Below are 24,441 nucleotides of genomic sequence, written 5' to 3'. Positions count from 1 at the left end.
CTCTTGGCAGTTGTACACAATTGTAGTAATATAAAGACCGCTAGGGCGCCTAGTTGATGGGCTGTGCATTTGAGAGAGGGACTCGCCACTCCCCACCTCTTCCCAAGCGTTCAGTTTTCTTTCAGTTTAAACTGCTCAAAGTGTTTGCAGATTTGTTCCAATTGTGGTAAAGTCTGTTTGAGATCCTACGAATAGGCTCATAAAATTAGTGGAACTAAAGTCTTAATCCCCTAGGGTCTACAAACATTGTTTGGCTGTTGAAATAAATTTAGGATGTCCAAGTGTCACACAAAGTGTCACAAACTGCAGCCACTGAAGAATGGAGCCAACTTGCAGATTCAGACCGAGGGTTCTAAACCCTAAGAAGAAGAAGCCGAAGCAGCGGAAGAAGTTTTACCGACTTGCAAAGTCTTATCGAGTGGCTTATTTTTAAAGAAGAGTTCCCACCAACTTATGGGACCCCATCCGATGGGTTCCAGGGGACCTAAAGGCATTAAAATAAAGGAGGATCACTGTCACAAAGTGATGACGTGTCTGCTCGAGAGCATGCGGGAAACCCTAACCCTGACTGCTGCTGAAAACCCTAATTCTGGAAACCCTAACCCTAAAACCTGCAAACCCTAAAATCTGTCAGAGACCCTAACCCTAACCCTAACCCTAACCCTAACCCTAACCCTAACCCTAGGACAGCAAGTTGAACCCTCGGAAAAAGCGCTGACTTGATGACGTGGCACTGTACGGCCAGGCCCGGAAATTGCGGGGCTGTTTTTGGCGGCAGCTTTTCAGCTTTTCTCTACGCAAAGTATGAGAAAGAGGGAGAGAAAGAGAATACTTTGCTTTATTTTTAAAACTCAAGAGAGCTTGAGAGAGAAGAGTTTCTGCTTTTATTTTTAGGCTTTTGATTTGAAGCTTTTGGGGCTCTGCTTTTGGCAACCCTTCTAATTTAAGTAAGTGGTGAGGACTCACACTCTGCAGAGCATCTGGACTCAGAGTCTGAGAGTGAGAACCCGACCTACTCTTGTAACTTTGAATACATAAAGAAATACCGAAAGGGACGCCAGTCTTTGGGGCCAATATCTCTAGGCACGGAACTCCGCCGGGCCAGTGCAAATCTATTGTGAATTGTGAACTGTTTTGAAGTCGTTATTTAGTGCTGTTGTGATTGATTCTTGACTTGGAGTGTCCAAGTCTGTTACAGTGGTATCAGAGCACGGCCAATTTTTCTTCTACGGGAAATCCGATCCCAATTTTTTTTTCCGCGGCACCTATGGCTTCACGCAAGGATGAGTCGACTCCCTCTACATTCGGAGATGTGGCAAGGGATCACAACGAAGATTCCGGCAGAGAGTATGGCCCGCCTCGGCCTACTGAGGCGGAGCGACAAGAGATGGAGCGTCGTCAATTGATCGGCGATGCAACAAAGATGACGCTCAATTTTGCGAAGGACCCAAAATTTGCAACATATGAGCGAGACTTCTTTTCAGGAAGTGCACGAGCAATGGCAGAAAACCACAGAACCACCCCCGAAACCCGCTCTCAAGAAACCTTCTGCTCACAAGAAATATTCAGAGAAGGAATTAGAAGAGGTGGTTGATGCACGGATTGCTCAACTTTTTGTCGCGCAGAACAAAGCTAAACAGCACGGCAAAAAGCAGAAGAAAGGCATTGACTTCCCGGGATATTTGGGTCGTCAGTCGACTTTTGACAAAGCAAAGAAACAGAAGAAGCGTGTTCGATTTGAAGAAGTACCCAATTCTTCTTCTTCTTCTTCTGACAGTTCTTCTAGCTCTTCAGATTCGAGCGAAGAAGACAGAAAAGGCAAAAAGCGAAGCAAGAAACAACGCTTCGGAAAGGGCAAGAAAAAGGTAAAGAAGTCTAAACTCGCCCAGTGAGTGACAGTTCTACAGAGGTCTCGTCTACGGATAGTTCAGACTCTGATGACGGCAAATTTTATGCGAACAAGAAGAATTTTTATAAAGCCAACCAGTATGACTTTCTGGAAGATAAAAGCAAGAAAGTCCAAGAGTTAAAGGAAGGTGGACAGTCAATTAAATTTGACACTTTTTAAGGATACAAAGATGCTTCGAAGGCTTTGTCTTTTATACAACAGTTTGACATCGCTTTCGCGGGAGGACGCTACTCATAGCACTCCAAGATTCGGAAACTCCAGTTTTTGACCCTTTTCACATTAATCAGCGTAGCACCCTTAAGATTCTTCAGTCTTCCGTAGAATAACAAATTTAAGAAGCTTTTTATTTCTTCTTGATTGACCCAAGAGTATGAACGCGATATATGAGTTGCTTGGAACCATCTTCGGATGACCAAGAGAGATACAATGGATGCTTACTGTGAGAGATTATGGAGCTCTTTTCTACCCACCTCTTCATTGAAGAAGATCTCGTCAGAGAGTAGATTGAGCGCTTCACCTTGGATCTACCTACAGATCACTGCTTGGAACAGAAGTGAGCTTCTATTCAATAGTTGATGAGTCATGCGAAGCGGGGCTTTACCATTCACTCTCGCAGTCTGAGCTACCCCACCGATGAGGTCATGACACAACGAGCCGAACAGACTCCAGGGAATGAAAGTAGAAAGAGAAAGAGCAACCCAGAGAAGAAGGATGCATGACCCAAGCTTACTCCTCAGGAGAGAGCTCGCTTCATCATGGAGGGGAAGTACTTTGGATGCGGGGAACATGGACATATCTCCGCGAAGTGCCCTAAAAAGGCACAGAAAGAACAGAATGATAAGGACGATGACAGGCCTGAGAGTTCGAGAGCAGTCGAGGAACGTGGAAGAAAAGGTAAGATGAAAACAGGACTGGTTCCAGATTGTGTGGGTATCGATCCCAACATCATGGACGAGAGTACAGAACTTTGCCGAGCTTGGGGCAAAGTGAAAGACCAAGAGGCCCTGATCTTCTTTGATGGAGGAGCCAAGGCCAACTTCATTTCACCGGAATTGGTGGCGCGGCTCGAGATCACTCCCGATCGAGTGGGACCACTTGCGGAGGATGTTCTAGCAGCACCTGGCAGGGACGTAGCCATTACACCTGTCATTGGTAAACTTCAGTTGCATTGTTAGGGGTATTTGGGGTATGAGGACTTTTACATAATGCCTTTGGAAGGTTGTGATGTTCTCTTAGGGATTCCTTGGTACCACAAGAACAACGCCGTGGTCGATTATCGGGCGAGGAAAGCGACATTGACTACAGAGAAGGGCAGAACCATTGTACTTGATATTAAACTGAAAGGCGAGTCCGTCCCTATTGTATCGGCTTCGGCCATTTCTAAGTCAATGAAATCCAGTCTGTTTGTTACTCGATCTTTATGAAAGAATTGAGCGATAAGGATAGGACAAATATGTTAAACTTGATAAAGAACGCCAAGATTTTCTCCACTCTCACGCCGATTGCTTCTCAAAGGGCCTACCAGGTGAGTTACCACCTGCTCGTCCTGAAGATCATACCATTGATCTGATACTTGGAAGCACACCACCGGACCGGCCACCTCACCGCGTGAGCCGAGCACAGAATGAAGAGATTATGAACCAAGTGAAAGACCTCTTGGAAAAAGGTCTTGTCCAGCCTAGTACTTCACCGTATTGCTCTCCAGTGTTTTGGTTTTGAAGAAAGACGGATCTTGGAGAATGTGCATCGATTATAGAGCTCTCAACAAAATCACCATCAAGAACAGATTTCTGATTCCTAGGATCGATGATATACTCGACAGATTACAGGGATCCTCGTGCTTTAGCAGGATTGATTTGAAGAGTGGATATCATCAGATCAGAATCGCGTCGGGAGACGTCTACAAGACAGCTTTTCGGACGACTTTTGGGTTATTTGAGTTTTTGGTGATGCCTTTTGGCTTAACCAATGCTCCTGAAACCAGCCCGTAGGGCGGTAGGCGTTGGCTTTCACCCGAAATTCTTTACTTTAGACACACACACACACAGAGCATTTTGCAAAGAGAACCTGCGATGGGAATTAACACTTGAACACACACACGGCTCGGAAGCTAGAATGCTCCGAGCAGACGTCGACAACCTGTAGGCCCCAAAATTGGCGCCCCTTTCGGTATTTCTTTATTCTTTAGGAGGGTAAATTACAAGGTAAGGTCCTGGGAATCCTTCACGTGTATCCACCTAGATACCATTTGATTTGGCCAAATTTCGATAGCATAACAGCCCCAAAACTTGCGCGAAACCAATTCCCCTGCTAGAACTCACTTGCACGGGCGTATACCCTTTGATTCCTGCCCAAAAACAGTAAATTCAGCACGCTGTATTTACTGGTTTTTGCCCTGTTTTCAGCCCCAAACAGTCCCCTTACTGTCCTCTGCCAGTGGGGCACGATTCCCAAGTGTCATGGCGTCCGTATGGCTGAAAAACAGTCAAATTACAGCGCATACACAGCGCTGATTTTGCACCTGTATGGTGAGGTTATGACCCTCACCAGTGCCTGCTTTGGAGTAGCAGCTAGCTACCCCTGTTCCTGCTCAAGGAGGCTCTTGCCTCAGCATGAAAGCATGAACCCACACAGCTGTACATCAGTCAAATGAGGAGCCCTCTTGTGGGGCATCACATAACTGCACGTAGGGGAGAGAGAGCAGTGTGTAGCGTGCAGGGCATCACTCCTAGTACCACACTGTACATGAGAGGGAAAGGAAGCACTCCATAGCTCTTAACCTGTGACAAATTGCATAATGAGGCCTTCCCAGCTTAAAAATTCAGCGCCCATTTTTCTGGAAGAGGCAAGTGCATGAAAATGTGACACTTGGCGCATTTACAAGCATTTTCCCGTTTCGGGTTCGCCGCTTAAAAATATCCCAACCGACGCGTCAGTTGACTTCGCGGCAGAGTTATAAAGTGTTCCCCTAGTCATACCGGAGGTAATGACGCGAACACATTTCACGGCCCAAAATAGCAATTCCCTAAATTTTAGGAGATGCTTCCGTTGGGCTCCCACTGGTCTTGTGACCATCTATCCTCATTGGGACCGCATCCAAAAGTGCAATGTGGCCCAAGTATTGGATACTTTCAGTTGGTAGTCACACCTTGACTTTACGCCTTAATTGAGTTCACTTCCTAGTATCCACCAACTTGCTAAGTGCGACGGGGGGACCTTTATGATCTTGCTCTGAGCCTAGACATCCTCTTACCATACGAATTCCAGTGCCGACCACTTCCCGTCTGCGGGTGAATCTACCGTTCACATTGGCCATACAATGTCCGACTGTTTGCTACTTCAAAAAGAGGGTCTCAAACAAATAAAATAAACCCCATTGGAAAGAAACCAACAACCAAGGTTAGCAGTTGCCACATCTCTGTGACATGGTTAATAACTGCCACGTCCTCGTGACATACCCCCCTCTTGAAATCGCAAACGTCCTCGATTGCATACCATAAATACACGCCATTGATGATCTTGTGCTATTAACACTCTTTTATCATCGCATGTATCCGCAAGAAAGGTCGTAACATACATAGATACAAATGACTTAATGAGACCTTCATACTTTTGCCATTTCCATCTATGGCACTGAATTCATATGTACATTTGATGTACTAGCTCTATCATTACCCCTCCTTTGCACACGTTGGGTTGGGGCATAAGTAGGCTGTAACCCAAAGGCTTCAAGGTAAAGCTGCAATACATTTGGTGACTCTGACAGTTCATGCTCTTCCATCCACGTTGCATCCATAGGCGGATAGTTCTTGAACTTCACCAAATAGCGTCTTGCAACTTGTCCTTTAACTTTTCTGTCCTTATGTGCCAAAACTTGCTGAGGTACCAGAATCTCATCAAGTTCCTCAACTTCTGGCTGATCCTCATCTGGCATATCTTCTGGGACATCACCCACGAAGGGTCTTAGAAGACTCACGTGAAACGCATTATGAATCTTCCATGCATCAGGCAATTTCAGCGTGTAAGCCACATCGCTAATCTTGTCAAGCACTTGAAAAGGCCCATAGTAACGCATGCTGAGCTTAGGAAACAGTCGTTCCTTGCCCTTCATCTTCTTTAACCTTGCCTTTTCGAACCTTAACAGAACCCAATCACCAGGGGATAGTAGCAATTCACGACGGTGACGATCAACAGCCTTTTTCTGCTTTGCCTGAGTCTTCTCCAAGGCAACTTTAATTTTCTTATACATCTCATCCATGTTCTCAACATATCGATCTGCCTCAAAGATCTTGTCCTTTGTATGCAAAATGGGAGGAACCTTTTTGCCGCCTTCAACAATCTCAAAAGGTGCTTTGCCAGTAGACGAATGCACCGTATTATTGTACGCATACTCAAGCATAGGCAAATACTGTTCCCACTTGCCCTTATTATCTGACACATAGCATTTCAGCAGATCTAAGACAGTAGAATTAGCCTCTTCTGACTGTCCATCAGTTTGTGGATGAAACGAAGACGAGAACTTAAGCGTAGTACCCATGTTCTCAAACAATCCTCTCCAGAACAAACTGGTCATGCGAGGATCACGATCACTGATAATCGATTGTGGCATACCATGGTACTTAAACACATTGTACATGAACAAGCGTGCTATCTGATCTGATTTTATCTTCTTCCTGATAGGGATAAAATGGGCCTGCTTGCTGAACCTGCAGATAATGGTCCATATACCATCACTCCCTGTTGGCGTTCTTGGAAGATCAAAGATAAAGTCCATAGCAATGCTTTCCCATGGCTTATCCGGAATCGGCAGTGGTTGTAACAACCCTGGTGCCTTTTACCTGTCAAACTTGACCTTTTGGCAAACTATGCATGCTCGCACAAAGGCATCCACATCTCTCCTCAAGGTAGGCCAATAGAAGAACGTCTCTACCGCTTTAACCGTTGCATCAATGCCACGATGCCCTGCATACGGTGGGACATGACTCTCTTCCATGACCTTATGTCGCAGTGGCCTAGTGACACAAAGTCTGCCATGCATCATCATAAAACCATCTCTGAGGAGGTAGTGCTCGTGATGTTGCCCCTCTTGTAACTGATCAAAGATCCTTGCAAAATCTTCATCAGCAGTATACTGTTCCTTCATGTCATCTAACTCATGATGATAAGGAATTGACACAGCTGAAATTTGTGGCTTTCTTGATAACGTATCAGCCACAACATTCTTCTTGCCTTCCACATGCATAATCTGGAAGTGGAACATGGAAAGAATGTTTGCCCATCGCATATTCTTTTCGGATAACTTTGACTGTGTCAAGAAGTATCGCAAGGTCTGATGATCTGTTTGGACAACAAAATCAGCACCTAAGAGGTAGTGCTTCCAACTAGAAAGCGCATGAATCACGACCAAGAGCTCTTTCTCATAGACTTGCATAATCCTCTCTGGCCCTTGCAAAATTCGGCTTTCATAAGCTACTACCCGTCCATCTTGCATTAGCACTGCTCCGATGCTACTGCCACACGCGTCACACTGGACCACAAATGACTTCCTGAGATCTGGCAAAACAATAACTGGATCTGAAGTCAACTTTTCCTTTAAGAGACTAAAAGCTGAAATCTCTTTTTGGGTCCATGTGAAAGCGACCTCTTTCTTTTGCAATGCGTGAAGAGGCGATGCTATCTCTGCAAAATTTCTGATAAACCTTCTATAGTAGGAACACAATCCCAAGAAGCTTCTGACATCGTGCACAGTCTTCAAGTCTGGCCATGTCTTGATAGCTTCGACCTTTGCGGGATCCATTCTAACACCATCCTTTGAGACTATGTGGCCCAGAAAGTGGATCTCTTCGAGGAAGAATTCACTTTTCTTAGGATTGACAAGTAACCTGTGACTGCGCAGCTCTTCGAACACAATGGTCAAGTGACGCCTATGCTCCTCTTCATTCTTCGAATACACTATCATGTCATCGAAGAACGTTCCAACAAACTGTTGATGCGAGCGGAAAATCGGGTTCATCATTCTGTTGAACGTGGCAGGAGCATTTGTTAGCCCAAACGGAATCACTAGAAACTCATAAAGACCAAATGTCGTTCTAAACGCAGTCTTGTGCACATCCTCTGGCCTTATACGAATCTGATGGTACCCACTCTTAAGGTCTATCCTGCTGAAAATTGCAGCACCCTCTAAACGATCGAGAATATCATCAATTCTAGGAATAGGGAACCTATTCTTGATGGTATTCTTATTCAACGCACGGTAATCAATACACATGCGCCATGAGCCATCCTTCTTCTGCACTAGGAGCACTGGGGAGCAAAAGGGTGAAGAACTAGGCTGAATCAGCCCCTTCTCTAATAACTCCTCAACCTGGCCCATAATCTCTTTCTGTTGCGCCACACTAACCCTGTAGGGAGGTCTATTTGGTGGGCTACACCCTGGCACCAAATCTATCCGATGGTCCTCAGGTCTCTCTGGCGGCAATTGCGACGGTAATGAATCAAAAAAACAGTCACTAAACTTTTGCAAAAATGCTGACCTTTCTTTATCTAACACAGATAAATTTGACTGATCACTATCTGAGACATCACGTGCAAAAATCAAGTACACAGAAAGATGATTCTTTATTACAGAAGTGATAGCAGAAGCAGATACAATAGGGACTGACTCTCCTTTAAGCTTTACATCCAAGATGTGAGTTTTGTCCCTATGCTGTACAGTGATCTTTTTGTTGTAGGCATCCAAGACTCCATGCACTCGGAACATCCATGGGATCCCCAACAAGGCGTCACAACCTTCCAGCGGCATGATGTAAAACTCTTCAGTGTCCACATACGACTGAATATGCAGACGCAGTTTTCCAATGATGGGTGTAACACACTCTGAGTGGCCAAGACATGCCAACCCTGCCTCTGCTGTGTACCCCATCTCTTCAGCTTTGATGCCCAGCTTCATAGCTAACTTTGGTGAGATAAAGTTGGCTTTGGCACCTGGATCAAAGAAGATGAGTGCCGTCTGATCCTTTACTTTATCCCATGCCCTGCATAACTCACTGGCATTTGTGCTGGGCTTGTCACCCACCATGTCTGGCACTAAACCTTCCGTGGGTTTTGGCTTCTTGCCTTTCTGATCTTCTTTATCCTCTGAGTCAGCTGGCCTTTTCCTTTGTGGACAATTGATAGAAAAGTGACCAGGCTGCTCGCATATAAAGCATTTGTTCTCAGCCATTAGGACCTTCTTTTTCTTGAGCGACTTGCGCACAAAAGGCTTCCTTTTCTGTTTCTTTGCCTGCGCTCCAGAAGTCCCGGTTGAATCCTTGTCTTTGGTGGCCTTTTCTGACCCCTGTGACGCGTCAAGAGCCGTTTTCACAAAGGGCTTCTTCGCTGAATTTTTCTTTTGCTGCCCTCCTTTGTCACTGCTCGGAAATCCACTGTCCTCTCCTTTCAACAAGGCAAGACCAGTGTTCACAACTTCCATAAGCTGAGTAAGGGTAGCCACTCTGTTCTTTGTACAGTAATCGCGAAGCCCTTTAGGCAGCCCACAACAGTACTTCTCTATCTGCTCTGTCAGTGGCACAAATCTGTAGGAGGTCATTGAGAGTAACGCTTTACAAAACCTCCTATTGTACTCCAACAAGCTCTTGCACGAAGCTGAAGTAAGTTGGTGCCAATCTGTCATGACGTCGGCTTCAAATTCATTTGACAGCCAAGCAGATGCAAACATTTGCTTGAAGTAAACCCAAGTGGCGGGTGCCTGTCCTTGCATTAACACTGTCGTCCACCATGTAAGCGCATTGTTCTTTAGGAAAGTGGCAGCTTTCCTGACCTTCGAGGCCTCTGTAAAATTCCCTCCCGCATAAGTTGTATCAAACTGCCAGAGGAAAGTGAGTGCCTTTGTCTTGTCCTCGAAACCATTGAAGGTACTGAACTTTACCACTGCACCACCTTCTTTGTAAGCCTTCGGCTTCTCTAGTGCCCCCAAGTTGTCATACGGAATGGTCTGCAACATGGGCACTGTAGTAGGCATGATCGGCATGTGTTGGCCATTCACATTTTGCGTCAGAGGTGCAATATCTGGCTGCTGTCCAGAAAAACCAGCCATGCCAAAATGACCCTGTGGCACCCCAAACTGGCCATGGTTGCTCTGAAAACCCTGCTGCATGCCGATACTACCATACATGGGGTTTGGCATGATGCCTTGCATACCCCCGAACACTGTTCCTAGCATGTACGGCTGACTTCCAGGCGCATAACCAGCCATACTTTGGAACACTGATCCACCTCCGAAATACCCAGGATGTACCGTGGGTGGTGGAAAAACTGAGTGCATAGCCTGGTATCCAGCTCCCTGTCCATTCAAAACAGCATGCTGGCTCTGAAAGGTGGCGGGCTGAACTGGCATAACCTGTGGAATAGGCGTTCTAGCCACCTGTTCAAGCACGGGAGGAACTTGCTTTGGAGCCCCCGACTCCGCAACATGCGAGTGTTCCCTTTCCTCCTGCGCCACATGAAGTACCTGGGCTTGAGCATCAACAAGCTCCGTACGCGGTGTAGGTTGCCTATTTTGCTGTTGCACTGGTGGCGCTTGCAAGAATTCCATAAACCTCGGATTCTGTACAAGTTGCGAAAAGACATTCACCGCGGCAACTAACTGAGTCTTGAATGCAACATCCTCAAGTTGCCCTGTCATAAAGCCCTGTACTACTCGAGGGACATTCACGTGGACAGGAGGTACAGACTGACGTGGCCGTGAGCTCTCGCCAATCTCAAAAACCATAGGAATCTCCTGCCTGTCCTTTGAAGAGGAACCCTCTTCCATAATTCCCTTCCCCTTGTCGGCCATAGTGTAATCCCCGCGTTCCTGCACTCTTGTGTCTTTATCCCAAAACAATCCAGGCTCACTCTTTAAGGAAAAAGTGATTGATGTCCCGGCGACGGAACCATGAAACCGGCCCGTAGGGCGGTAGGCGTTGGCTTTCACCCGAAATTCTTTACTTTAGACACACACACACACAGAGCATTTTGCAAAGAGAACCTGCGACGGGAATTAACACTTGAACACACACACGGCTCGGAAGCTAGAATGCTCCGAGCAGACGCCGACAACCTGTAGGCCCCAAAATTGGCGCCCCTTTCGGTATTTCTTTATTCTTTAGGAGGGCAAATTACAAGGTAAGGTCTTGGGAATCCTTCACGTGTATCCACCTAGATACCATTTGATTGGGCCAAATTTCGGCAGCATAACAGCCCCAAAACTTGCGCGAAACCAATTCCCCTGCTAGAACTCACTTGCACGGGCGTATACCCTCTGATTCCTGCCCAAAAACAGTAAATTCAACACGCTGTATTTACTGGTTTTTGCCCTCTTTTTAGCCCCAAACAGTCCCCTTACTGTCCTCTGCCAGTGGGGCACGATTCCCAAGTGTCATGGCGTCCGTATGGCTGAAAAACAGTCAAATTACAGCGCATACACAGCGCTGATTTTGCACCTGTAAGGTGAGGTTATGACCCTCACCAGTGCCTGCTTTGGAGTAGCAGTTAGCTACCCCTGTTCCTGCTCAAGGAGGCTCTTGCCTCAGCACGAAAGCATGAACCCACACAGCTGTACATCAGTCAAATGAGGAGCCCTCTTGTGGGGCATCACATAACTGCACGTAGGGGAGAGAGAGAGCAGTGTGTAGCGTGCAGGGCATCACTCCTAGCACCACACTGTACATGAGAGGGAAAGGAAGCACTCCATAGCTCTTAGCCTGTGACAGATTGCATAATGAGGCCTTCCCAGCTTAAAAATTCAGCGCCCATTTTTCTGGAAGAGGCAAGTGCATGAAAATGTGACACTTGGCGCATTTACAAGCATTTTCCCGTTTCGGGTTCGCCGCTTAAAAATATCCCAACCGATGCGTTAGTTGACTTCGCGGCAGAGTTATAAAGTGTTCCCCTAGTCATACCGGAGGTAATGACGCGAACACATTTCACGGCCCAAAATAGCAGTTCCCTAAATTTTAGGAGATGCTTCCGTTGGGCTCCCACTGGTCTTGTGACCATCTATCCTCATTGGGACCGCATCCAAAAGTGCAATGTGGCCCAAGTATTGGATACTTTCAGTTGGTAGTCACACCTTGACTTTACGCCTTAATTGAGTTCACTTCCTAGTATCCACCAACTTGCTAAGTGCGGCGGGGGGACCTTTATGATCTTGCTCTGAGCCTAGACATCCTCTTACCATATGAATTCCAGTGCCGACCACTTCCCGTCTGCGGGTGAATCTACCGTTCACATTGGCCATACAATGTCCGACCGTTTGCTACTTCAAAAAGAGGGTCTCAAACAAATAAAATAAACCCCATTGGAAAGAAACCAACAACCAAGGTTAGCAGATGCCACATCTTTGTGACATGGTTAATAACTGCCACGTCCTCGTGACAGCTGCTGTGACATTTAAGCGGATGATGGATAGGATTTTTCGAGAGTATAGGCTATTTGTTGGCACTTTCTTTGACGACATCATTGTTTTCTTCAAGAATGAGGCAGAACATTGAGATCATCTGCTTTAGGTCTTTCAGGCATTACGAGATCACAAGTTAGTGATTAATGCAAAGAAAAGTGATTTTTTCCTACCAGAGATACACTTTTTGGGACACATTGTCTCAGCAGCAGGAGTGCAAATGGATCCGGCCAAGATAGAGACTATCTGTGATTGGCCCGATTTGAAGAATGTCCATGAAGTTAGAAGCTTCTTGAGACTGTGTTCGTACTACAGGCGGTTAATTCGAAAGTTTGCAGAGGTTGCTTCCCCTTTGCATATCTTGACACAAAAAGGAGTCCCTTTCTCGTGGGGATCCACAAAGGTGATTGCCTTTCAGACATTGAAAGAGAAATGACTACGGGACCAGTTTTGACTTTGCCGAACTTGCAGAAGTCATTTGAAGTATATTGTGGTGCTTGTGGTCGTAGTCTGGGTGCGGTCTTAATGCAAGAAGACCCATGTCGTTGCTTACGAGAGCCGATTGTTCTCAAGGCCGGAGATGACAACACAGATTTATGAGAAAGAGCTTTTGGCGGTTATCCATGCTCTTACTCAGTGGCGGCATTACCTAGTCGGGGCGGATTTTACTGTCTTTACAGACCATCAAAGTTTGCGCTACTTCTTGTCATAGAAGCAGCTTTCGGAAAAGCAGATGCAGTGGGCGAACATCTTGTCACAGTTTCACTTCCAGATTGTCCATGTGCAGGGACAGAAGAATGTGGTGGCAGATGCTTTGTCTTGGAAACCGTTGGTTCTAGCTATTTCCGCGATACATCGTAGGAGCTTCGAGGATATGGTCGACCAATATGCCATAGATACAGATTTTGCAGACGTTTTGACACGGATACGGGATGGGGAGACAGTAGCGGGATATTCCATTCGGGATGGCTACTTGATGAGAAAAACCATGTTGTGCGTTACACAACCGTTGAGGGAAAAGGTTATGACTGAACGCCAGTGTCCACCTTTTACGGGTCACCGCGGCATTGCTACCACCATGAAAGGGGTAGAGAGATACTTCTTTTGGTCGAGACTCAAGAAGGATGTAGAAGAGTTTGTGCGCAGTTGCTTAGTATGCCAGAAGGTCAAGTTTGACAGGCATAAAGCACAGGGATTGTTACAGCCTTTACCTATACCCACCTGCCCCTGGGAAAGTATTGCAATGGATTTCATTTTTGATCTCCCGAGAACACAGAGTGGTCACGATGGTATCTGGACTGTTATTGATAGATTTAGCAAACAGGCTCATTTCATTCCAGTGAAGAAAACAGGCAAGCCGTATCACTTAGCGAGAATGTTTGTGGCCCAGATTTGCAGATTACATGGCATGCTTGAGACGATTGTCTCCGACAGAGAGCCCAGATTTACGAGTTTGTTTTGGTTTGCCTTCGGAGAACATTGGACGCGGTTGCAGTTCTCGTCATCGTTCCACCCGCAGACTGACGGGCAATCTGAGATTGCCAATTCAGTGGTTCTAGATTTATTGAAGTCTTATATCTCGGATGAGAAGACTCAATGGGAAACGTACCTACCTTCGGTGGAATTTCCTACAATAACACGTTACACTCTTCGACGGGGAAGGCGCCATTTGAGATTGTTGAAGGTGCTGCAAAGGTTCCACCCTTCCTAAGCACGAAAGATAAGATTTTTGAAGCGGATGAATATATGCGAGACTTAGATACAGCGTTTGCCAAGGTTCGCGAGACTTTGCAGAAATCTCAAGAACGACAGAAAAAGGCAGCGGATCGCCATCGTCGCGACTTGAAATTGAAGGAGGATGATTGGGTGCTCTTACGTTTTGAGAAGGCACGCCTGAGAAAGAAAAAGGGAAAAAAGGAGAGGCTTTTTCGAAAGCTTAGTATGCGATACTACGGACCTTTCCAGATCACTGAAAAGATAAACGATGTCTCCTTCTGACTGAAACTGCCTGATACTTGGAGGATTCACAATGCATTTCATGTGAGTCTCTTGAAACCTTTTAAAGGTGATGTGCCTGATGATGGGGAGCCTGATGAGCAACCTGAAGTGGAAGAAAACGAGGAGATCCTTGTTCCTCAACAGATTTTGGCACATAAGGATACGAATAATAAAGGTAAAGTCCGAAGGCGGTTCTTGGTTAAGTTCAAGAACTATCCTGCATTAGATGCGAAGTGGATGGAGGAGGAGGACCTGGCAGATACTCCTCAGATTGTGAAACTTTACCTTGATGCTTTTGGTTTAGCATTGTCTACTGCAAATGGAACCCAGAATTTAGCTTGGCCGGAGATCTGGTGCAATGGGATGCACAAGAGGGGAGTCACTCCGCTCCTTTGTCAACAGATGCCTTGATGTTGATACTAGTTTCACCGATGTCTCTTTGAGCTTCAGGGATACTGAAAGCTGACAGTATTCTTCTGTATGACTTAAAGAAATGAAATTCCTGATTATGATACTGATTTGTTCTTGACTTCTTTTAAGTGCAGGAACTGATAGACGAAATGACTGCAGCATTTTGGTCTGATTGATCTCGAATAGACATGGTTGCAATAGGATCGGACATCGATGAGGTCCCGATTGGATCTAGATGCGATTGCTAGCTACATTGCCGATAAATCATGGTCTAAGATCCGAATGAATATTGAATGTCATGTGATGTCCTGTGATGTGACTGTCGATTGGTACATGTGCTAGATGTGTGTTTCTAGTACGTAGGTACTAACAGTCAGTGTCTGCTAAGACGGTTTATAGCCTCTGTCTGTTTTGCAGGCGTAATCAAGGGCGATTACAATGCTTTCAAGAGGGGGGTATGTCCCAAAGTGATGACGTGTCTGCTCGAGAGCATGGGGAAACCCTAACCTTGACTGCTGTTGGAAGCCCTAATTTTGGAAACCCTAACCATAAAACCTGCAAACCCTAAAATCTGTCAGAAACCCTAACTCTAACCCTAAAAACTGTCATAAACCCTAACCCTAACCCTAACTCTAACCCTAACCCTAACCCTAGGGCAGCAAGCTGAACCCCCGGAAAAAGCGCTGACTTGATGACGTGGCACTGTACGGCCAGGCCTATAAATTGCGGGGCTGTTTTTGGCGTCAGCTTTTCAGCTTTTCTCTACGCAAAGTATGAGAAAGAGGGAGAGAAAGAGAATGCTTTGCTTTATATTTACAACTCAATAGAGCTTGAGAGAGAAGAGTTTCTGCTTCGATTTTTAGGCTTTTGATTTGAAGCTTTTGGGGCTTTGCTTTTGGCAACCCTTCTAATTTAAATAAGTGGTGAGGGCTCACACTCTACAGAGCATCTGGACGCAAAGTCTGAGAGTGAGAACCCGAACCACTCTCTTGTACTTTGAACTGATTAATACATAAAGAAATACCAAAGGGGCGCCAGTCTTTGGGGCCAATATCTTTAGGCATGGAACTCTGCCGGGCCAGTGCAAATCTATTGTGAACTGTGAACTGTTTTGAAGTGGTTATTTGGTGCTGTCGTGATTGATTCTTGACTTGGAGTGTCCAAGTCTGTTACAATCACACACACTCAAGAGTCAGTCTCTTGCAAAAAAGGTGATGATGTGGCAGGTTGTACGGACTTCCACGAATTGTGCTGGCAAGTGCTGACGTGGCAGTTGTACGTAATTCCTTGTTTTGCACTGGCAGCTTTTGGCGCTAGTGCTTTTGGACTAGATGCTTTTGAGTTTGAAGCTTTTCATGTAACTGCTTTTCATAGGCCAAGGGCCTTCAAATATGTGCAGAGGGCTCAGTCTCTGGCACGCTTCCGCGTGAAGGTGCAGAGCGCGAGTATCGACATTGTATTTAGTTCAAGTGTCACAAAGTGATGGCGTGGCGGACAGCAGAAACCCTAATTTCTGCCAGAAACCCTAAAATTCCTGCAAACCCTAATTTTCGGAAATCGCAGAGGTGGAATATATATATTTTTTAAATTTTTGGGGAAATTTTGAGCGACGCAAATCTCAGCTTTTCGCTTTGATTTGGGAGAAAGAAAAAGAAAAAGAGAACTTGCTTTTTATTGACTCTCATTGAGAGAGAGAGAGAGAGAATCTGCTTTTGCTTTCAAGCTTTTGGGGCTCTGCTTTTGGGCATCCCTTGTAACCTTTAAATTAGTGGTGAGGGCCTCACTTCTCAGAGCATCTGGACGCAGAGTCTGAGAGTGAAACCCTAGCCACTCTCTTGTACTTTGATTTGATTAATATAAAAAGAAATACCGAAAGGGGCGCTAGTCTTTGGGGCCAATATCTCTAGGCACGGAACTCCGCCGGGCCAGTGTACATCTATTGTGATCTGTGACTTGTTTTGAAGTGGTTATTTGGTGCTGTCGCGGTTGATTCTTGACTTGGAGTGTCCAAGTCTGTTACATCAAGCAATATAAAGAAATATCGAAAGGGGCGCCAGTGCTCTCTCGAGGTGGAACTTCGCCACTCCCCGTCTCGTGTGTCGTGCATCTCTTTCAATTCAATTGTTATATGATTAAAGTTGTTCAATCTGTTCTTTTCCGTTGGCACGCGGTGCCTATATCCATGACAGTGGTATCAAAGCTTCAGACGTGTGCTTTTCTGAAAGCATACCGGTCCTCCCAAAGAGTAGACAGAGCAAACCGACGCTTCAAAAGTCTACTGGAAACTCTATTGAAGAATCTTCGTGCCCCGACTCCGGACTTATTAGCCACTCCCACCCTTACTTCATTGCGCATCGGGAGCGCTCCCGTCTTCACTGCTCTGTCTTACGTGGCATAAGCCATAAAGATCACTTGCAAGAGAAGGATCAAAGATTTTTCGAGCGGTGTTTTTCTCAGAGGCAGTGCCATGAAATGGTGGATGTCTATAGCTACCAAGCTGCACACTCCAAGGACTTCGCAAACTTTCAAGAATTTTTTTCCCTGAAGTTACATGCCTTCAGACATCTTCCTTTGGATTGCAACTTCTGGCTGAGTCGGGTATCTTGAGAGGCTTGCCACAGAAACCCTAGCAGATTAAAACTTGAAATTTCTCGACATGTCTCACCAAGTGTCTCTTCTCGAGCTGATAACCTTGGAGGTCCAATGTGATTGCTATGTCTTGGGGCTACCATCTCCGCTATAGGAACACTGTCTGTTAAGGCCTGTTTTGACTATTCGAGAGCTTATGGACCATGTTGTGGCCAGCTACAACCTTATGGAAGAAATCTAATCCTAATTTTAATGCAGGTTTCACGATGGTAAGCCATTCGTCTTTTTCAGCTCGATTGATGTCGAGATTGCTTTTTAAGTTTGAGTTCTGTTTGAGAACTTGTTTGGTGATCCTGTTTGGAATTTGTTTGAAATGGATGGTATCTGTTTTGAACCTGTCTTGGTACCGATTTGAATTGTTTGACTTTGGTTTTAATACTGGTTTCAATGATTGGTGATTTTACTCCCGGGTGGAGTAGTGAGAAATGATGTTTGAGAATGCTTACTCATACTCATGGCTCGGACCCTTGTGGTTATTTGCGGGGGGAGTATTGAATGTTTGAAAAGTGTTGTTTTTACTCATGGCCCGGACCCTTGTGGTTATTTATGGGGGGAGTATTAAGAAGTCTGAGCAATGTTACTCTCAGCACCTCCAAACAATGCAGGTTGCGGTCTGGGGGGGCGTTTGGTTGTAAAAGGCCTCTATATCTCCCAACCCGGACCTTTTTAGGGGGTGATTAGGGAGTCGTTGAACAACTCATGGCCTTGGACCTGGATGGTTATTTGCAGGGGGAGTGTTCATCAGCGACTCTATGTTTCTATGTCTTGTAACATGCATATGTGAGCATTTGTGTTGCATTGTGATGTGCCAACCACTGAATATTCCTTATTGGATGAGATTTTTTTGGGAAACCAACGACCCAGGATATCAAGAGCACCGATCTGGAATAAGACTCCTTATTGGATGAGATTCTTTTGGGAAGTCAACGACCAAGAAATCAAGAGGACGAGTACTTTCTTTCAAGAACCGGGGATGTCACAAACTGCTGACGTGTCAAGCCACTGAAGAAGGAGCCAACTTGCAGATCCCAACCGAGGGGCCTAAACCCTAAGAAGAAGAAACAAAAGCAACATAAGAAGTTTTACCAACTTGCAAAGTCTTGCCGAGTGGCCTATTTTTAAAGAAGAGCTCCCATCTGATGGGGCCCAAGGGACCTAAAGGCATTAAAATAAAGCAAGTTCACCCACACTCAATGTGGCAGGCTGTACAGATTTCCGCAAATTGCACTGACAGGTGCCGACGTGGCAATTGTATGGAATTCCCTGTTTCGCACTGGCAGCTTTTGGCTTTTGGAATTGGCGCTAGTGCTTTTGGAACCAAATGCTTTGCTTTTCATGTAATTGCCTTTCATAGGCCAAGGGCCTTTAAATATGTGTAGAGGGCTCAGTCTCTGGCATGCTTACACGTGAAGGTGCAGAGCGCGAGTACCAACATTGTATTGAGTTCAAGCAATATAAAGAATATCGAAAGGGGTGCCAAGGTTTGGGGCTAGTGCTCTCTCGGGGTGGAATTCCGACACTCCCCGTCGTGTATTGTGCATCTCTTTTAGTTCAGTTGTTATTTGAAGTGCTTAAAGTTGTTCAGTCTGTTTTTTTCTGTTGGCACGTGGTGCCAAAGTGATGTGCACGTGACAGTTCTTGCCTTAGCCTTGGTGGTGGCACCACAGTACTCGCAACTGACGGACCTTGGAGAAATTTGTTGCTAGCCTGTTGTATTTCTTACTGTGCGGTGAACTAGTCAATGAGTGATCCGTCTCCCCAAAAGTTCAGTGCGTTAGTTTGTGGGTCATTGATTAGAACAAAGGATTGAACACGCTGTTGATGGTTTGATGAGCGCTCCCCTGAAAACTTATTGATATGCACAGTAATGCTCATATCTCACTCTTGAGTGGCTTGGACTTTGCTGCAGTATCCTTGGGAGGATACTGAAAGTGGCATTGGCTGGAGCGCAAAACGGCCTAGGTTGCTGTCTAGGTTCCTTGGGTGGTCTTCATCGGGTATGTGAGATTAACCGTTTTTTAAGCATTAGTGGATGATTAGCATAAGGCTTCACTTTTTCCATCTCAATGCATGATAATAATGCTACCAGGCAAATTTATTTTTATCCATTAGATATATGTCAAGATGATGATCGATGCCCATCACCTCTAGCTGCAATAGGATTTCAGTTTGTTGGTTTCACAAACATCGTATTAGGAATTCACTCCTTACAAAATTGCATTACTATTGGGCTGCATTGATGGTGTAAGTACGCAACAATTGTTCGAGCTATGCATGAATGTCGTGATCTTCAATCCCTGTTCAGAAAAGCTGTGAAGTCAAGGTTGCACATGTCAAAGTTTTGAAGACTGTTTCCAAACTTCATGTGTAAAGGTGCATTTCAAACTTCTATCGATTCCCGTTACTTCAAAACTTCTTGTAGGAACAAAGAAATTGTAATTTTGGCTTTTGTTTTTGTTGTCACAAGAGTCACAGTTTAGGATCCAAGACTTCACGCTTCTGTCTCATTTCCTTTGTGTTAATGACTTCAAAATTTGAGGGCTTGTAAAAATAAATAAAATCGTCATTCATTATGTTTCTTCTTGATAAGTTTTTCACTTTTTGTTTTGAAGGATAGGAATATAGAACTTCAAATTTTAGTAATGAAATTCAACTTAAGAAGTCTTTCTTCCACAAGTATATGTTTCTCTCTTGATTGTGGGTTTATGTGAAAGAATTATGGGCTGTAATTAGCCTTTCTTATAGTTTCTAAATTCAGATCTTTTCTGACTTAAAGGAGGAATAAGGATTATTGTGGGTTATACAGGGAGTGCAGAGAGATTCCAATAACAGTGGGTCTCTATGGGAATTTTCGAGGTGGAGAAAGGCTTTGCCAGGCTATTGCAAAAATGATGGAGAGGACGTTTATGGGAGTTGAGGTTGAAGAAATCCTGAAAGCTCTATTATAATGATATGCTAATTTTCACATTTTTTTTGTTATCGAATTGTCGTTGCCCATTTTCACAGGTAAATGCAGACAACATATGCATCTCTAGTGGCGTGACAGCGTAAGCTGGCTAAAAGCATTCCCCGGTTCTCCTAGGAAGTGTTTTTTGTAAAAGGGTTTAAAAGGCCGTTTGATGTTATGAGCAGTGTCCTGGATTTATTCTTCTTTGCCACATGTGATCCTGGTGATGGATGCATCATACCAGCCCCGTATTTTCCAGCTTTTGACAATGATATGCAAATACGGGTATGTGGTTGATCAAAATGTCTAGTCAGTCTATACTTTGCAGACATCTTTTTGCTTGTTGAGGAGCTGAGCAGTTTATTGGGAGAATAATTTATTATCTATATATTTATGTGTATTTTTTTGCCCCAACTATGCAGAATGAAGTGATTCCTTTACCTGTTCAGCCAAAAGATACAAACACGTATATACCTACTGTGGAAGAGATGGAAGCAGCTGTGGTTTCTGCCGCGGAAAGAGGCATCAAAACTAAAGTCTTGCTAGTCACCAATCCAGGCAACCCCCTCGGCACATTGTATCCAGAAGCCACTTTGAAGGTGAACCTAGTGAAGACTTTGTTGATCCTTGGCTAGTTGTTCATGAAAATAGCGCTTCCACTGAAGAAATTATGTATACTGGAGGAATGCTGATCTCAAGGGAAACTCGCTAAAATTCGTTAGTGGGTTACAGGAGCTTCTTCTATGGGCATTAAATCGGGGCCTTCATGTGCTGTCTGATGAAATTTATGCGAACTCAAAGTTTGGGTATGTCCTTTGCACGAGAATTATAGAACAAGGTAGCTTGCATGTAGTTGCCTCATGTCTGTATTCAGTCTGCTAAGCTTGGAAAGGGATAACTAACTAGTTGAATGGAAGTTTGTAGTCAGCCCATGGTCTGAGCAAAGTCAGATGATGTTTAAGCCGCTAATGTGATTGTATTGGAAAAAAGAAGGGCTAAGCATAGGAAGATTCATCTACACCACAAGATCAAGCTTAAGATGGCAACAGTGGTAGTGCTTCTAATAGTAACTTCTGACCAAAATCCCCTTGCATGTCTTGAGCCTAACTCCAAATGTGACACTCTCTGATAAGCTTTATAGGTTAGAGGATGAAGTAGCATTCAATGTTACCATGTTATGGTAGTGATGTGTGTGGACACACTTGGGACTGCTGTGGCACTTTTCCCCCTACAGATATATATACAGATGTTTAGATCTGATCAAAATAGGCTTATACTACACTGTAGAAGCATCAATGTTGTTGCAAAATGTTGAACAACAAATGGCTTGTTATGTGCATATGCCCTTGATGGCTGATATTTTACAAGGCTAGACTGGTAAGTTTCGGACCGAATAGTGCTTCTTTTAGCACTCATTTAAGTGCATGTGGTTGGACAGGCCATCTGCTGATGAGTTTGTAAGCATGGAAAGGGTTGCACAAAATGCAATTGCAGAGAATCTTGTTTCATCCGAGATTGTAAAGAAGTTGCTACATACAGCTTATGGCATGAGCAAAGACTTCGGCATGAATGGGTTTCGAGTTGGTTGTCTCCATTCAAAAAGCGAAGAGTTGTTGATGGTATGTAAACAATTGTTTGCAGTTGTCTTTTTGGTGTCCAACTTCTATGGCTCACCTATATGAAAGATTGCAGTTTTGGCAGAATATGGGAATGTTTGCGGCTGTCTCAAATGACACCCAGCATGCCCTTGCTATTATGTTGGAAGATGAAGATTTTGTTGACTCCTATGTATCAGAAAATAAAAAGTCCGTTACCTTTTGATTCTCGTAAATTTACTTTGTTGTGGGTGGCTTTGCATATCATTTTGATCTTGCCATATTATGCCAGGCGGCTGAAGAAGTCGTATGAGTTGTTAACATCTCACTTGGAGGCAGCTCAAGTGAAGTACATGCCTGCTTGTGCGGCAATGTTTTGCTGGTTAGACCTAAGATCGTTACTTGCAGCGGTAAGTTACTGTGAAGAGGATCAATTTCACCTGGGTAATCCTAAAAAATTACTAATGTATTATGTTTTTTCTTAAATGCAGCGAACATTTGAAGCTGAAGATTGTTTATGGAGAGAAATTATGGATGAAGCCAAGATTGTGCTAACACCAGGTAGCATTGCACTTGATCATCAATGTGGTAGCCTGCATTGTTAATCCTGATTCTAAAAGTCATCTTAATTCGATGTGGTAGCCTGCATTGTTGATCTTAATTCTCAAAGTCATCTTCGAAGCCACGGAGATATTTAGAATGAAGACCTTTTTATGAATATATGCTCGTGTGTGTGGGTACGAGTGGGCTTGTTCATGCGTGAAATTATATGTTGATACCTTGTTTTACATCCATGATGCTGGTGGGGATGTTGTAGTATCCAGTCAATACTAAAAATAATGGAGCTGACAGTTCCATTGTCTGGTGGATTGATACCATGAGCTTACAATTTGTACTTTCTGTATTTTGATCAATGAATGTGGTTTCCCCCCTAATTAACTAAGTTATACACATTTTTTGATGGTACATTATTATATTGCAGGAGAAGCCTGCCATTATGCAGAGCCTGGGTTTTTTCGTGCATGCTATGCGTCCATGTCACCCGACTGTTTGGAAGTAGCATGCACAAGGTTGTCGGCCTTTGTGTCCAGGAAAAGAAAAAAAAGGAAAGCAAATGACAGCTAGTTAGCGATGGTGGAACGAGCTCTGTTCTTTAGACCTCAATTATTACATTTGTCGCTTCCATCAAAAGAGCATTGGAGTGGTTGATAAGAACAGGATTATAACATTACAGCCATTACATTGTGGACCCAAGGCGATTGCAGGGTTGCGGAACTACAACACTTGGTCACAAACTGTTTCCCAAGAAGGGCTTTCCACAACACATGTTTAAAGTCATGGGCATTTTTGAGGTCCAAACATGCATGTTTGCCGAGGTGTATTAGTCTAGATTCCCGGTATCTGCAGTAATTAGAAAGGGCTTGACCAGGTTATAATTTTTCTCAATATAACAAAATTGTACAGTTTATTTACTAACCTGCTTCATTCACAAGGTTTTTCTTTTTCATAACGAGTGACCTATGACCTAAGTGCTAATGTGATCTTCTAACAGTGTAAGAACACCAATAAAAACATGTACTCATCATGTGATCGAATCCCGAAACATTATCAACAGATTGATTATATGGAATGTTTTGTCACGTTGAAATTTCATCGACGCTTTACTGTGCGTGCATATCTTTTCCAGACATTCTTCTAGTGTCCCATGTTAGTCATCAAACTACAATTAGCCGCCACCACTTTATCATTTGTGTCGTCTGAAATCTGCTTTTAGCCTGCAGTCAATCAAATTCTTATGTGAAGTCAACTGTGAAGTGTAACTGGCATGCTAATATTATCAAGTCTGCATAATGTTCGTGCTCTGTGCGCTGCTCTAGATTTGACCGTACAGAATTTCCATCATAGGTGGGTGCAGTCTTAAACAGATGTTTAATGTGAAGATTGAATTGACAGGCTTGTTATGAGCATGTGGCGGAGAGGCCTCAGATGTATAGATTCAATTTCTGCTTTCCCTCAGCTTTGCATGCAAGGTTATTGTTCCTGTTGATGCAATTTTTTTGGTGTCTGTAGCACCACACAATGTTGCAGCACTGTTATTTGTCATATTAATATAAATATGTGGTCTGTGAAGTTAGGAACGTGTCCTTAATCGTTTTTCTTGTTTCCTTTGGTTTTGATAGTTGCTCTCTTTGATTAACTTGTCTTACAATTACTGCGAATTTCACATTGCAAAATTACGTTCGTATATTATTGAATTGCTACATGAACAACGGGTAAAGGTGTTTTAGTGCATGCCAAATGAGCTTGAACATGAAAGCTTTTAATCTTCTCGGTCTCTTTTTTGTAAACAACCAAGGAAGCAAGCATGCAGAGCATAGGATCTAGTAGCTTGCTGGAACAAGGTTGTGGACCAGAGCTTAATTAGATGGCTTCTTATTCATTGAAGATGTTTGGGAACTAACACTGACCATTCATTCAACATAAAACAATAGAT

At 44.3% G+C, this 24,441-nt stretch overlaps 1 protein-coding gene across 2 annotated transcripts in view; it reads left to right on the top strand.

The window, feature by feature from the left end:
• Positions 1-23,419, top strand: part of LOC147463997 (1-aminocyclopropane-1-carboxylate synthase 6-like) — a 33,983-nt gene extending 10,564 nt beyond the window's left edge. The window contains exons 3-12 of one of the 2 annotated variants that reach the window (XM_086492340.1): positions 20,212-20,323; positions 20,412-20,452; positions 20,538-20,637; positions 20,775-20,951; positions 21,085-21,158; positions 21,791-21,971; positions 22,054-22,157; positions 22,240-22,357; positions 22,439-22,508; positions 22,930-23,419. In XM_086492340.1, coding sequence (XP_086348466.1) covers positions 20,212-20,323; positions 20,412-20,452; positions 20,538-20,637; positions 20,775-20,951; positions 21,085-21,158; positions 21,791-21,971; positions 22,054-22,157; positions 22,240-22,357; positions 22,439-22,508; positions 22,930-23,072 — 1,120 coding nt within the window. In that variant the 3' untranslated portion in view covers positions 23,073-23,419. Of the gene's footprint in view, positions 1-20,211; positions 20,324-20,411; positions 20,453-20,537; positions 20,638-20,774; positions 20,952-21,084; positions 21,159-21,790; positions 21,972-22,044; positions 22,158-22,239; positions 22,358-22,438; positions 22,509-22,929 lie in introns of both variants that reach the window. The other variant, XM_086492332.1, reaches the window with a different exon arrangement.
• The last annotated feature ends 1,022 nt before the right edge of the window (positions 23,420-24,441 follow it).

Source organism: Adiantum capillus-veneris, chromosome 2 (assembly GCF_014529385.1).
Source record: "Adiantum capillus-veneris isolate H3 chromosome 2, ASM1452938v2, whole genome shotgun sequence".
In the NCBI taxonomy this organism is placed as follows: domain Eukaryota; kingdom Viridiplantae; phylum Streptophyta; class Polypodiopsida; order Polypodiales; family Pteridaceae; genus Adiantum; species Adiantum capillus-veneris.
This window is presented reverse-complemented; position numbering and strand designations above follow the sequence as displayed.